The 14,921-nt window shown below is 41.5% G+C and overlaps 1 protein-coding gene across 1 annotated transcript in view; it reads right to left on the reverse strand.

Annotated features, from left to right (window-relative positions):
* The window catches only part of TTC27 (tetratricopeptide repeat domain 27), a 148,294-nt gene that overhangs the window by 67,186 nt on the left and 66,187 nt on the right, over window positions 1-14,921 (reverse strand). Inside the window, exons 11-12 of the mRNA XM_004582722.2 lie at window positions 13,692-13,787; window positions 10,099-10,221 (exon numbers count right to left, since the gene is read on the reverse strand). Coding sequence (XP_004582779.2) covers window positions 10,099-10,221; window positions 13,692-13,787 — 219 coding nt within the window. The remainder of the gene's footprint in view (window positions 1-10,098; window positions 10,222-13,691; window positions 13,788-14,921) is intronic.

Here is a 14,921-nt window from a genome sequence, read left to right on the forward strand (position 1 = left end):
AGAGAATGGAACAACATATTTCAGATTCTAAAAGGAAAAAATTGTCAGCCCAGAATAATGTGTACCCAGCAAAACTTTATTTTGTCTTTGAAAATGAAATAAAGTTCATCCACAATAAAGAAAAGCTCACGAACATGCCTCTTCCAGACCTGCCTTACAAATGATACTTAGAGATGTTCTCTTGACAGAGAAAAGCAATACCACCTGTCAAAACCAAAGGCAAATGTGAAGAACACCTCAGGAAAATAACAACAAAAGACTAAATCAAAAAATGAACAACCCATTGCTACCAAAACCAAAGGCAAATGTGGAGAATAACCCAGTAAAATGACAACAAAAGAATAAATCAAACAATCCATTGCTAAAATGACAGGACCAAATTATCACCTATCCATATTAACCTTGAAGGTAAAAGGCTTAGGCTCATCAATCAAGCATCGTAGATTAGTGGACTAGGTCAAAAAACAAAAGCCTATAGCAGACACATCTCACCAACAAAAACCAGCAGAAATTGTATCTCATGGATTTGATGTTTTTTATTTTATAAAAAAAATTTTTCCCTGCATATTAAATTCTTCACTGATTAATTGGGCATTTAGTAGCATCATTTTCTTTAAGAGTCTTGATTTTTCTTTTTCATTTCTTTGGCAAAACATACAGTAGCAAGTTACTTAACTATATGGCATTGTAAGTTTCTATTTTTCTTCCTGTTATTGATTTTGTATTGTGGCTTTTCATTCAAGGGGATGTATAGCAACCATGTAATAGAGACTATCATATCCAGATGTGAGGATACAATGCAGTATGCATCTCTACTTCCAGATCAAACATGGATTCCCAATGAAATTGTTGGATATATCTTGACAATAAGATGCTGGAGACTCTGCCAGTGTCCATGACCTCAATGTCAGGATATACTCAAAAAGCAGAATGATGGACTTATGACTGTTTATGAAGAAATATATTATTGTAATGCTATAGGGGAAATCAGAAACAGGGAAAGATTTGGGGAGGGGGTAAGGAAAAGCCTAGAGCCTATGGAACTATACCATGAAATAATTTTTTTAAAAGGAAAAAAAAAGACTCTCTTCCTAAAATTTGTACAGGTTCCTATTTTATATTCTGAGAAGTTAAAAAGTGGGGGGTTGCGGGGCGGAGGAGACAAGACCCTTGGTTTTAAACACAGGCTATTATGGCAGCATTTGAAAAGGGATATTCTACAAAAGCAGGAAAAATACATAATGTCATCCATAGGGGGTGTACTATCTGGACATCCACATTGATAAAATACCTTGAGTATTCACTGTCATTCATCCAGCAAGGTATTTGGGGTATTTTTGTTTTGCTTTGTTTTGTTTTTGTTTTTTAATGTTTCAGGCCTCCCCAACATTCTAGGCAGACAAGTATAAGTAACATCAACATAAATCTGGTTGTAAAGGAGCTTACGTTCAGTAGCTCAAATAGACCAGCAAATGGGGTGTGAAAAGGTACTGGATGCTATAGAGTAGTCACAGGAGCAAGGCAACACCAAACTAAGGCGGGAGGGAGATTTCAGGGAGGAGTCTCTAAAAAAAAACTGTCAAGGAGAAATCTGAAGAATGAGCGAAAACCAGGTGAAGGATAAGGTTCTAGAAAGGCCACAGCACATACAAAGGATCTGAATTGGACAATGATCAGAATCCAATAAATTATAAATTATAAGCCTTTCAGTCTTGTTGGGAGATCAGGAAAAACCTGGACAAGATAGTAGGAAGGAGAGTGAAGTGACACATAAGAGCCACCGCAGCAGTTGGCAATGGCTGCAGGAGCCAGATTATGAAATGCTTGTAACTCATTCACACTAAAAAGATAAGTGCAACTTACTGAAGGGGGCAATGGCATGGCCAGATGCTCCCCTAAAGGGAAGATCACTTTGGCTGTAGCATGGAAAGAGAGCTTGCAGGAAATTTTTCAATTATATGAAGAAACTACCCTGGAAGAAAGGGCCCCCAAAACTCAAAAGTAAAAGCAAGTGTTAAAGAAATCTTTGCTGCTTCAAAAAGAAATATTTATTTATTTGTATTGGAAATTCAGATACACAGAGAGGAGGAGAGAAAGACAGGAAGATTTTCCATTGACTGATTCACTCCCAAAGTAGCCACAACAGCTGGCGCTGAGGTAGGGCAAAGCCAGGAACTTCTTCCGTGTCTCCCACGTGGGTACAGGGTCCCAAGGCTTTGGGATGTCCTCTACTGTTTTCCCAGGCCACAAGAAGGGAGTTGGATGAGAAGTGGGACAACCAGGACATGAACCATGCCCATATGGAATCCTGGCACATGCAAGGCGAGGACTTTAGCCACGAGGCTACTGTGCAGGTTTCAGCTCAGCCCTTGAAGCACATTTTTTCCACAAAACGTGTCACCAGCTAGAGGAAACAATACATGGGCCAGATAACTTTTTAAACAGTAAGCAAATGCTAGATGAGAACAAGTTCTGATCCGAAGGTCATGCCAAAATGAAATCTTAGCTATTTTGCCAAAGACATTAAATAATGAGTGTCTGCAGGTAATATCTAAACTAGAAAGCCGGATACTCTCCAACATGCAGTATAAACAGGAGCATCACAACACAACAATCAGAATCAGACAGTTCTCCAAATCTGCCCTTTAAAAATAAACTATGCTGTTCTGCCCTAAATGAAGCATCAAAATTTCACAAACTTCTAGTTGAATCAAAATGTGGTGACAACTATACACACATTACAAATATTGAAAGAATCTCAGCTGCTTCAAAACTAAAAGGTCTGCTTTCCAACAAAAGCAAAACTTTAAGAAATTATAATTACATAAGAAACAAGTAAAAGGACCGGCATGATAGCATAGTGGTTAAGGTCCTAGCCTTGAACGCACTGGGATCCCATATGGGAGCTGGTTCTAATTCCAGCGGCCCCGCTTCCCATTCAGCTCCCTGCCTGTGGCCTGGGAAAACACTCGAGAACAGCCCAAAGCCTTGGGATCCTGCACCCATGTGGGAGAACTGGAAGAAGCTCCTGGGTCCTGGCTTAGGATTGGCTCAGCTCCAGCCATTGTGGCTGCTTGGGGAGGGAATCATCGGAGAGAGGATCATCCTGTCTCTCCTCCTCTCTGTATATCTGACTTTGCAATAAAAATGAATAAACCTTAAAAAAAAAAAAAACAAGTAAAACATCTTTTACAGGAAAAATATTTGTTTCTTCTTTTCTTTATTTGAATGGGAGAATTACAGAAAGAAATCTTCCACCTAATGGTTTGTTTCCCCAAACAGCCAACGTGGGCAGGCCAGGGCTGGGCTAGAGCCAGGAACAAGGAGCTTCTCCAGATTTCCTATGTGGAGAGCAGGGACCCAAGAACTTGGCCTATCTGTTGTTGTCTTCCAAGGCACATTAGCAGAGAGCTGGATCAGAAGTGGAGCAGCCAGGACTCCAACCAGTGCATGTATGGGATGCCAGCAACAGCATCGCATGCAGTGGCTAAATGTACTGTGCCACAAAGCCAGGTACCAGGACAAATAAATTACTAAAGCCAACCTTTCAAAATAAGATTCTGGATGTGCACTGCTATAATTCTTCAAACACAAACACAAACAATCAAGACAAACTGACGATACATTTTTAAAAATTTAAATATGCACATTTTCTAGAGTGTTTAGAAACACAGGCATTTATCAATATTCTAAGACAATTCTCTTAAGGTCATGTACTTTTTTTTTAAAGATTTATTCATTTTTTAGTACAGCCAGATATACACAAAGGAGGAGAGACAGAGAGGAAGATCTTCCATCCGTTGATTCACTCCCCAAGTGAGCCGCAACAGGCCGGTGCGCGCCGATCCAAAGCCGGGAACCTGGAACCTCTTCCAGGTCTCCCACGCGGGTGCGGGGTCCCAATGCATTGGGCCGTCATCAACTGCCCTCCCAGGCCACAAGCAGGGAGCTGGATGGGAAGTGGAGCTACTAGGATTAGAACCGGCGCCCACATGGGATCCTGGGGCTTTCAAGGCAAGGACTTTAGCCGCTAGGCCACGCTGCTGGGCCCACATTTTTTTACAAAATGTAACAATTAGTCAATTTCTTTTTGCTTGAAAGGAATGGAATCACTGTAATTTTTCTCCTACATTTAGAAGTCTCACATTCCTAAATTATCTCTAAGAAAAAAATCTTTCAAAACATGTTTTGGATATTTATAATCAACCAACTTGGGCAAATATCTAATTTGTAAATACAGTGCTCACTTTGGCAGCAAATATACTAAAATTGGAACTAATCTGTAAATACAGCTACTATTTATTGGCCAGTAAGAAGCTAAACAGTAAAGAAAAATGCTATGGTAAACCGGGACTGAGAGAGACCAGGGAGGGAAATAGTGGGTTCCCCCCTCGTGGGTTACCACTGCCGCGGGAGGGCATGAAAACTAGGATGGGGGCTGGGGTGGCTAGACAGAAAGGCACTCAACAACATCCGTGAGGGCTGGATAGTTGAGCTGGTTAGTCAGATGGAACTAAGTTTTAATACCCATTGTCAAGTACGACAGCCAAATGGGATGTGGGATAGATTGGACTAGTTTGCTATACATACTGGCTAACCAGGGTAGGGGGTGGGCCTGGTGGGGGTTATTGTGGGTTGCTCTGACTAGGCTGCAGCTCCTACTGGGTTATGTGAGGGCTGAGTATGTGCTGGGCAGAACCAGGCTGGACTGCAACACCCATTGGTTCCAGTGGAAGTCGGGGCTGAACCAACCCAGCAATTGCAACCACCAGCTGATCGTGGAGATGGACTGTGCTGGGTCCTGTGCTTGCTAGAACATACAAGAATCTGGTCTGGGAACACCTCAAAATTTCTTTAGGGATCTCCCCAATCGAAATGGCAGACTCAGAACCCTAGCCAGGAAAAGACAGAAGAAAGAACAAGTCAATCAACTACCTCAGCTATATGTTGGCAGTGAAATACTGGGCAAATGAAGACTCTATGATGGACTATGTCAATCAGTGGATTCTTCAATGACCTCACCGAGCTGGGAGTGGCAAAAATGGCAGCGATTCATAACTGGTGAACTATTAGAACCATTTGAGCAAGGATCTCAGAGCATGCCCCACATCCAGGACTTGGGGTGGGCGGGAAACTGGGTGGGGCTTCTCCCTCGATATCCCCCTTTACCTCAGATGCAAGAAGAAAACAATATGTCCATAATAGTCTTACCCACTTTCCTATAGCCCCTGAACCTTTTTACCGTAATTAACTATGTAAAGATTGTCAACAATATAATTTTAAAAAAAAGGAAAAAAATGATATACACATTTTCCTCAAAGATTGGCCACCTGTATTTTAAACCTTCTGCTATTTTTTGATAAAGCAAACTGATTTTAAAAAAAAAGAATACTGCTATGGGCATTATTTCAGATCACAAGATATTCATTCATCCATCTATTTCCTCTATTAAAACAAACTTCTGAGTATTCCTTTAGTGTCTTACAGTGAACCAGAAAGAAATATTTAAGTCCCTGAGGAAATATTAAATTTCACCAAATATCATTAATCATAAAGCAAATTCTTACTGGAGTATGAAATGCTTTTAATTATGAATTAACGTCTTGAATAAATCATCTCAGCCTATCATTGTTTTGTGTTTCTCAAGCTATTCAGAAAAATGTTGCAGTTCTTCCTGCTTTCAATACACTGCTTGATATTTTAAATGGAAACTTATTTCCATAAATCTCAGTAGAAAACAAAGCTTCATTTACCTTTGAGTATTTCCAGCTTGGGAACCCAGAAAGCATTTGGTCATTGCATTTAGAAAAAAAATGGGGCCCAGCACAACGGCTCGACAGACTAAGCCTCCCCGCACAACTTCAAGGAACCCATCTAGGCACCAGTTCACGTGCATGGCTGCTCCACTTCTGATTCAGCTCCCTTCTAATAGCCTGGGAAATCAACAGTGGATGCCCAAAAGCCTTGGGACCTGCACCCATGGGGGAGACTCATAAGAAGCTTATGGCTTTAGATCAGCTTAGTTTTGGCAGATGCAGCCATCTGGGGAGTGAACCAACAGATAGAAGATCTTTCTCTCTGTCTTTTTTCTCTGTATATCTGCTTTTCCAATGAAAATACGTGAATCATGATAGAAATCTAATAACAAATATTTGTTTTACTAACATCAAATTTGTATCTCTACTTGATACTGTCCTTTACTCTAAGTTTAATAACTGTTTGTTTCAATAACAAATCATAATAAAAATCTTTTGAGGTTACTTTAAAAGACAATTGATGACCCAGTGCACAAGCCTAATGGCTCCTTGCCTTGCACGCACCAGGATCCCATATGGGCACTGGTTCGTATCAGGGGACCCCGCTTCCCATCCAGCTCCCTGCTTGTGGACTGGGAAAGAAGTCGAGGACGGCCCAAAGCTTTGGGACCCCGCACCGGCATGGGAGACCCAGAACAAGCTCTTGGCTCCTGGCTTTGGATTGGCTGAGCTCCAGCCGTTGTGGCCACTTGAGGAGTTAATCATTGGACGGAAGATCTTTCTCTCTGTCTCTCCTCCTTTCTGTATATCTGACTTTTCAATAAAAAATAAGCCAGCTGAATTCAACAAATAAAGTCAGAAAATGGGCCCATACCTCAATTAAAATAACACTAAATATAGCTATAACTACTTCTGCTTATTCACAACCTGACAGAGAATCACATGACTGATAGCAGGTGGAAGCAGCCATGGAGAGTTAGCTCAACTGCAGCTTCAGAGATACTAAAATAGTAAACCATACATGCCACTTTGGAAATATATGAACCCCAGCTGCAAACAACTGCCTAGGCTGTCCTGGACCTAGGCAAGTGTTACACTGCTGAGAGAAAAGCAGCCAATAGCTGGATGGCATTCTGGGCCTAGTTAACGCCAACTCTGTGTTAACTATACTGGGGTATCAGCATAGTTGCCAACATATATATATATATTTTTAAAGATTTATTCATTTTTTATTACAGCCAGATATACACAGAGGAGGAGAGACAGAGAGGAAGATCCTCCATCCGACGATTCACTCCCCAAGTGAGCCGCAACAGGCCGGTGCGCGCCGATCCAAAGCCGGGAACCTGGAACCTCCTCTGGGTCCCCCACGTGGGTGCAGTGTCCCAATGTATTGGGCCGTCATCGACTGCCCTCCCAGGCCACAAGCAGGGAGCTGGATGGGAAGTGGAGCTGCCGGGACTAGAACCGGCGCCCACATGGGATCCCCGGGCATCCAAGGCGAGGACTGTAGCCTCTAGCCATGCCGCCGGGCCCCATATATATATTTTTAAAGATATTTGGGAAAGCTGAAGGAAACCAGGCTGGGGCATGTCACCCCAGCCCCCAGGCAGGGGGTTTGCAGATTGCTAGAGGAAGAGCATCTGGGGTTGTGTTGGAGTGGGAATGACTGAGGGCATGTTTCACAGAAGAGGAATGACTTCTGAGGGCTTCCACAGACGGGCGACTGTATTCACAAGTAGACAAGGGAGCTGTGATGGGTGATATAGAGGAAACTAGAGCATATGTCTGTGTCAGGTCAAGGTACCTGCCCAGGTGGAAGACCTGGCCAGGGCTAAGTAACATCGCCTACTAACCACTGGTACATGCAAAAGCTGGGACTGGGAGGCATGTGTGGCTGGGCTAGGCCACAGTACTCCGCTGTGAGTGAAGCAACAGAGGACTCAGCACCAGTCAGGCTGGGCCTTGGCGCCTACCAGAACACAAGGAGATATGTGATCTGACCTTGGAGCGCAAGTACTGGGATGGGCCTCTCAATCACTGAATGCCTATGCAGCAGACAGCACGCCCAGATGAGCAAGCTCGTCTAGGCCAGCAGATGTCAAGTGCCTCATCAGAGGATGGAAAGCAAAACAGGCTAGACAATTCCATGTTCCTGGTCCTGTGCATGCACTGAGGTGGACTTAGTCAGTCAACAGATCTTGGAAGGATTTTCTCAATCCTAGTGCAATAGAGCTGACAATCTCTCAGTACCATTAAAACCACCCAAGTAACATCCTTAGAACACTCTTCCCCGTATCAGGGTGTCTAAGGCATCATCAAGTGGCAATCCCCCGTCACTGGATGCTGATGTTATTTTGACAGTGAGGAGCAGTCCTATTCCCTCCTTCCCCCATAAGTGCACACAGCAGGAAAACAAACAAAAAGCTGAAACATTTGTCCCTCCCCCCTTCCTCCATTCCTTGACACCCTCCCCCAATCAGAGACCCACATGGGGATATATCCCTCTCGACTACGTAAATAATATGTAAAGTTAAAGAAAGACAATATATGAAAATAGAATTAAAACATAAATGTATTTTGGTACAAAAATTTTTGAGAGTCAGGGCTGGTATTCGCTGCCTGCAATGCCAGTAACCCCTAAGAGCATTGGTCCAAGTCCCTGCTGTTCCACTTCGGACCCACTTACCTGCTAATGTAACTAGGAAAGTAGCAGAAGATGGCCCAAGTGTTTAGACCCCTACCAACCAGGACCGAGACTCAGGCGGTACTCAAGGCTTCTCTCTCTGCCCCGCCCAGACCAGCCCCACTGTCTGTGGCCATTTAGGGACTGAATCAGCAGGTAGAAGTTCTCTCCTTCTGCATGTCTTTCCCTCTCTGTCAATAATTCTGTATTTTAAATAAATAATAAATCTTCAAAATATTTTTCCTGGAATGCATACAGCATTGTGGCATGGCCAGTAAAGCTTCTGCCTACAACATCGGCATCCCATATGGGTACAGGTTCAAGTTCTGCTGCTCCACTTTCGATCCAGCTACCTGCAAATTCATCCAGAAAAGCAGTGGGAAATGACACACATGCTTGGGCCCCTGATCCCACATGATAGACTTGGCAGAAGCATGGCCTTGCCTTGATCACTGCAGACATTTGGAGACTGAACCAAAAGATGTCAGAACTCCCTGTATACATAGACTTCAAAATGCTTTGCATTAAAATGAGTTCCTCTTTTAAAACTGTATTTTACACATACTTTTTGTCTCACCCTGGTGATGTATCAGAATTACAGCAGTAATAACAACACTATGAGGCAAGCACCATTCAGTGTCCTTTATATACCCGATCGCATGAAAAACTATCAGGTAGGCACATTCCGAGCTTACACATAAGGAATTTGAGGCAGCATTGGCAGAACAGCTTGACCAGTAACACAGAGACAGCCCGTGGGGAGGCTAGCTTCTGAACCCAGGCAGGCTGAGCCCTAGAACCACTGTGCCACTTTGCCTCTCAGGTAAATGATCAATAATCTGCTTTGTGAATTGAGGCAAATCATAAAAGCTTCTTTCCTCATTAGGAAAAGGAGACAGCTGGAATGGATGATTAAGAAGCTCTTTTCCAAGAAGAATATATTGTATTTCTCTAAACCTCTCAAGCACACTTTGGCTTACCTAAAGTTTAGTTTCTCCTAAAGACCTTGACTGTCATATTCTGCTATTAGTCTGACAGACACCCTCAGAAAGGTATTCAAGAAAACACCCATTTGAACACTATTTCTCTTCTTCACAGTGATGACAAAAGGCTAACTACAGACACAAATGATCAAACCTGTGGGTTTTACTCTACTTCCAGACTTTTACTTCATCACTTACATTTTAACAAAATTAACAGAAGATTTTAATGTGTTAGTTTTTACAATTGTAATATAGAACCCCTTATTATTCTTAAGATTCGGTTCATGCACGAGTGAAAAAAATGTATTAATAACAGATGCCAATGTTGCAACACGTTCCCTCTTGACCCAATCTAAGGGTGGAATTCAATGAGCATTACACACTTGACAACGCTTTGCCCAAAGGGGCCGTCACACCCTGGGAATTTGCTTACAGGCTGAGCCAGCTGCCCGCCCTTGTCGTTAACCTCACTTCAGGCCCACTGTCGCTAAGCATCGGAAAGTCAGCGACAATTACAAGTTCTAATATTATGCTCTGACCTTGTCCGACACAGTCATACAGCGTCACCAAGGACAGCAAGACACTCAGTATCTTCAAAGGTTTCATTATTCTTTCTTCGTGAGAGTATGTTCAAAAAGCTCTCACAAATACACCAAATTTGACCATTCCATACCTTCCCATGCTGTCCGGATCGCTCGTAACAAATGACAACATCTTCCCACATCTCTAGCTTCTCAAATATCTGAAGTGCTGAAGTGGTACATCCCAGCTCGAAAAGCAAACTTGCGAGTTGGCGCTACAAAAATCAAGTTACAATAATTAACACTTCTTAACATAGATTCCTGCTCTTCTTACAGGTATATCCAATATGCCTTTGCAAGAACTACTTACTATAATAAAGGTATACTTTTTTATAATCCTTCCACTAATCAAGATTGTGCCATGATTCAACAGTATTATTTACTTAAGAAAGCTTCATTATAAGCAATGAAGAACTTAAAACAGACACTGACCTAAATATCCAATACATCAAATTTTTTCAAGAACTAAAAATCAAAGTCAATCTTTCTTTCTAACCTAGAGAGTCTAAAAGTGATAATCTTCAATTAATAAAACTAAGATACAATAAGTCAATTTTAAAATTCTGAGCCATCAGTGAAGATGACATAGAACTAGGCATTAGCCTTTCTGAACCTTGACCATGACAGCATCTCTGGTTCTTTCTCAATCAGGCCTACCTGAATTTATTTTAAGCATATCCAAATAAACTTAGCCACCTAACTTCCTAGTTCCAGGCAGATAAAAAGGATAAAATTGGGGCAAGGAAAATGAAAGCTGAATTTTCAAAAGCAAATACACTGTCATTTATAAGTGGTCCATCTTGGAGCAAAGGGCAGAAAAATGAGAACAGCTAAAAGAGCTGATGACGTTCTTGGATAAAGTACAGTTTCACATTAGTGGCAGCTATGTTGTTATTTTTTTTTTTCTTTTAAGTACATTTTTACTTTTCTGAAACTCAATATATAGGATTGAAAAACTTTAAAATAGACTGAAATATACCTGAAAATAATACAGCACATAAGGACTAAGGACCTAATTTTCTGCATTCCTTAAATGCAGCAGATTTTGGCTGTTCCAGAGCTGCTGACTGGAAATTTTCAAAAACTGGACAAAGCAAGCATAAGCTGGAATAAGTCTTTTTTTAAAAAATTTGTTTAAGATTAACTTTATTTTTATCAGAAAGTCAGATATATAGAGAGAAGGAGAGACAGGGAGGAAGAACATCTGTCCACTGATTCACTCCCTAAGTGGCCTGAATGGACGGTGCTGCGCCGATCCGAAGCCAGGAGTCAGGAGCCTCTTTCAGGTCTCCCATGCGGGTTCAGTATTCCAAGGCTTTGGACCAACCTCAACTGCTTTCCCAGTCCGCAGAAGGGAGCTGGGTGGGAAGTGGAGCCGTCAGGATTAGAAACTGCACCCATATGAGATCCCGGCACATGCAACGGGAGGACTTTAGCCACAAGGCTACCACGTCGGGACCTGGAATAAGTCTTAATGGTCCTACAGCTAGTGTGGCTGAATCTATCCACTGAACAGATGAGAAAAGTTGGTGATATCCCAGAGGATATGGCACATTACTGGCATAATAAAGGCTGGGTCACCACTGATGATGCAAAGAAAAAATGACTTAACTTCTTGATGAAAAAAAGATCTTAATCCAACTGCATAAGGATTCTGAAATTCAAAGCTTCTTAATCAGATAAACAGCCTAAGTTCTGTGTGAACAGCATTTAAGTTTCCTAAGACCCATGTTCAGAAACAGAAGGAAAAAAACTACTCTCAAGACATGTTCTGTCACATTTAATGGTTCTGAAACCAAAATATTTATATAATAAAAACAAACTGTATAAAAGCACTTAACAAATTGTGCAGAACAAAGTTTAAAAATGCTCCCAGGGCCTTGCACGGAAGCCTAGTGGCTAAATTCTTCGTCTTGCACACCCGGAAACCATGTGGGTACCTGTTCCTGCCCTGGCTGCTCCATTTCCCATTCAGCTGCTTGTGGCCTGGGAAAGCAGTAGAGGACAGCCCAAAGTCTTGGGACCCTGCGCCTGTGTCAGAAACCCAGAAAAAGCTCCTGGCTTTGAACTGGTTCAGCACCAAACGTCGTGGCTACTTGGGGAGTGAACCAGTGGATGGACGATCTTCCTCTCTGTCTCTCCTTCACTCTGTATATTTGTCTTTCCAATCAAATTTAAAAAAATCTTTCAGAAAAAAAAGTCCCCAAAAGTTGAGTGTTAAAATTTTCTTGCTGAAAATGTCATTCTATTTGAGAACTATAGCAAAACTTTTCCTTTATCTATAATTTACTGAGACTGCTACTAGTTATAAGGCAAAAACCAATATGTAATAACATTCTAGTTCAGTGTTTAATAATATAATCCACTCTCGGGGCAGGTGCTGTAAAACAGCACATTAAGCCACTGCCTGCAACAGCAGCATCCTATACGGGCACCATTCAAGTTCATCTCGCTCCACTTCCAATTCTGCTCCCTGGCTAATGTCTAGAAAAGCACAGGATTATAACTCAACTGCCAGGGCCCCTGCCCCTCACACAGAGGCTGGATTTAGCTCCTGGCTTCAGCCTGAGCCGGTCCTAGACGTTGCAATCACCTGGGAAGCAAACCAGCAGATGGGAGATCTCTCTGTCTTTCTTTGTGTACCTCTGATTTTCAAACAGAAAGATATCGTTTTTCTTTGTTTAAGGGAATATCAATTACTCTAACAAATCTTCCAATAGGGATTTTGACCCACTGCAATAATGGATTGTTATTTATAATTCTAAATCCTATGTGCATAGTCTACCAAAACACTGAGGCTTAATTAATATTACAATAGTTGCCCAATCATCTAGTAACTTCTGCTACCACTTGACTGTGCTTACTCACTCTGTGCTTTCTGGAATATAAGGTAACAATTTCACATTAAATACATGTATCCTATTCAATGCACTCTGAAAGTTGCTTGCCAGTGCGGAAGGAAAGGAGAAACAAGGATTTAGCCGACGTAAAGTGGTGTGGCTAACACAGGAAAATTACGGAGGACCTCCATTTCCTTCCTTCCCCATAAAATTCAGAAACTGGACTGGCATCTACCTTAACTTGAATGCAAACATTTTAGAAAACAGGAGAATCAAATTTAAATTTGGTAAAATCATGTGAACAAGGAGCCAGAATCTTCACGCCACCATGGGGCTCTGTATGCTACTCTGGGTATTCTCAAACATTCCAGAAGAGATTAATAAAGGACACATTACCACAAGAAGTACCAAACAAATGCTCTCTTTTTTCCTAAAAACTAAATTAAAAGGTTCATTATTTGTCAGAGATTCCATAGACTTTTATATATATATATATAAAGCTGTTTTGAAAGCGGAAAGCATTTCTGGGTCTCTGATTACTGAATTTCCAAGATTCTTTTCAAAATGTTTTAAAAGTCTAACATCACTTTAAAAAAATTTTTTTTAATTGTACAGTCAGATATACAGAGAGGAAGATCTCACGTCCATTGATTCACTTCCCAAGTGGTCACACTAACATCACTTTAACATAAAGAGACATTTGAAGCCAATGACAATCCACAGGTAGATACGTTTATTCTTTTCACTGAAATCTTTGAAAACTCAATCATATATTAAAATCACCCTTTCCTAACATTTTTAGATTTCTCTTAAGTATCTGCCACACCCAGTGAGAGCCAAAGTACCTGAATGGCCCAGTGAGGTGGCACTTGACAGCAGTAGAAAATCTTCAAACGCTCCAATACAGAAGTGGTTTCATCTTCAAATTGGTCTGCAAGAGCCTGAAATATAATCACAACATAATCAGAATCTGTCACGAAGATTCTTACTGTAAAAGTTTACAAATGAACACATAAGCAAGGAAGAACTCAAGTCATGGGGCAGGAGTCACGGTACAGAGGCTTACACCACCACCTGCTACACCAGCATCCACTCCTAATCCAGCGCCCTGCCAATGTTTCTGCGAAAGCAGCAAAACATGGTCCTATTCCTTCGACTCCTGCAATCCATGTGGGAGAGCCAGAAGAAGCTCCTGGCTTCGGCACGGCCAGCCCCAACTGGTGGCCATCTAGAGAGTTAACCCATGGATGGAAAATAAATCTCTCTGTATGTAACTCTGACTTTCAAGAAACTAAATATAAGTTACTTGATATATTATATATATTTATAAATATAAAAATAAGTAATAATAAAAGAACTCTAGTCATTTTGGAGAAGGTGATAAATATGTGGGATTTTTCCTGAATTTCTTTAAATTTATTTTAAAAAAATTTCTTTAAAAGCAGCCGATGGGCTACAAGCACAGAGAAAAAGACAAAGAAATGCCCAGGCTAATTGCCTTGCTTGCTTGGTTTATGCTGTGATTAAATGCTGTACTGAACCCAATAAAAATGTATAAGCATTAGCTGTTAATCAAAAAATTGAAAACAAAGAAAAAAGGCTGATTAGTATGACTAAAAAAATCTACCTATTTCAGATTTATTTGAAATAGTGTCACAATAACTTATCTTCTTGTCTAATTTTACTTGTTTTTAAAGATTTATTTATTTTTATTGGGAAAGCAGATATACAGAAGGCAGGAAAGATAGAGAGGAAGATCTCGCATCCATTGATTCACTCCTTAAACAACTGCAAAGGCTGGAGCTGAGCCGATCTGAGGCCAGGAGCCAGGAACCTCTTCAGGGTCTGCACACGGGTGCAGGGTCCCAAGGCTTTGGGCCATCCTCGATTGCTTTCCCAGGACACAAGCAGGGAGCTGGATGTGAAGTGGAGCTGCCGGGATTAAAAAAGGTGTAAGATGCTGGACTCTATGTTTGGTATATGCTTGCAATGAGGGAATCTCAACTGAACTTGAATTGCGGTTATGCAACAAGGTGGAGTAATCCAACATGGGGGGAAGGTGTGGGGAGGTATCC

The sequence above is a fragment of the Ochotona princeps genome, chromosome 8 (genome assembly GCF_030435755.1).
Source record: "Ochotona princeps isolate mOchPri1 chromosome 8, mOchPri1.hap1, whole genome shotgun sequence".
NCBI lineage: Eukaryota > Metazoa > Chordata > Mammalia > Lagomorpha > Ochotonidae > Ochotona > Ochotona princeps.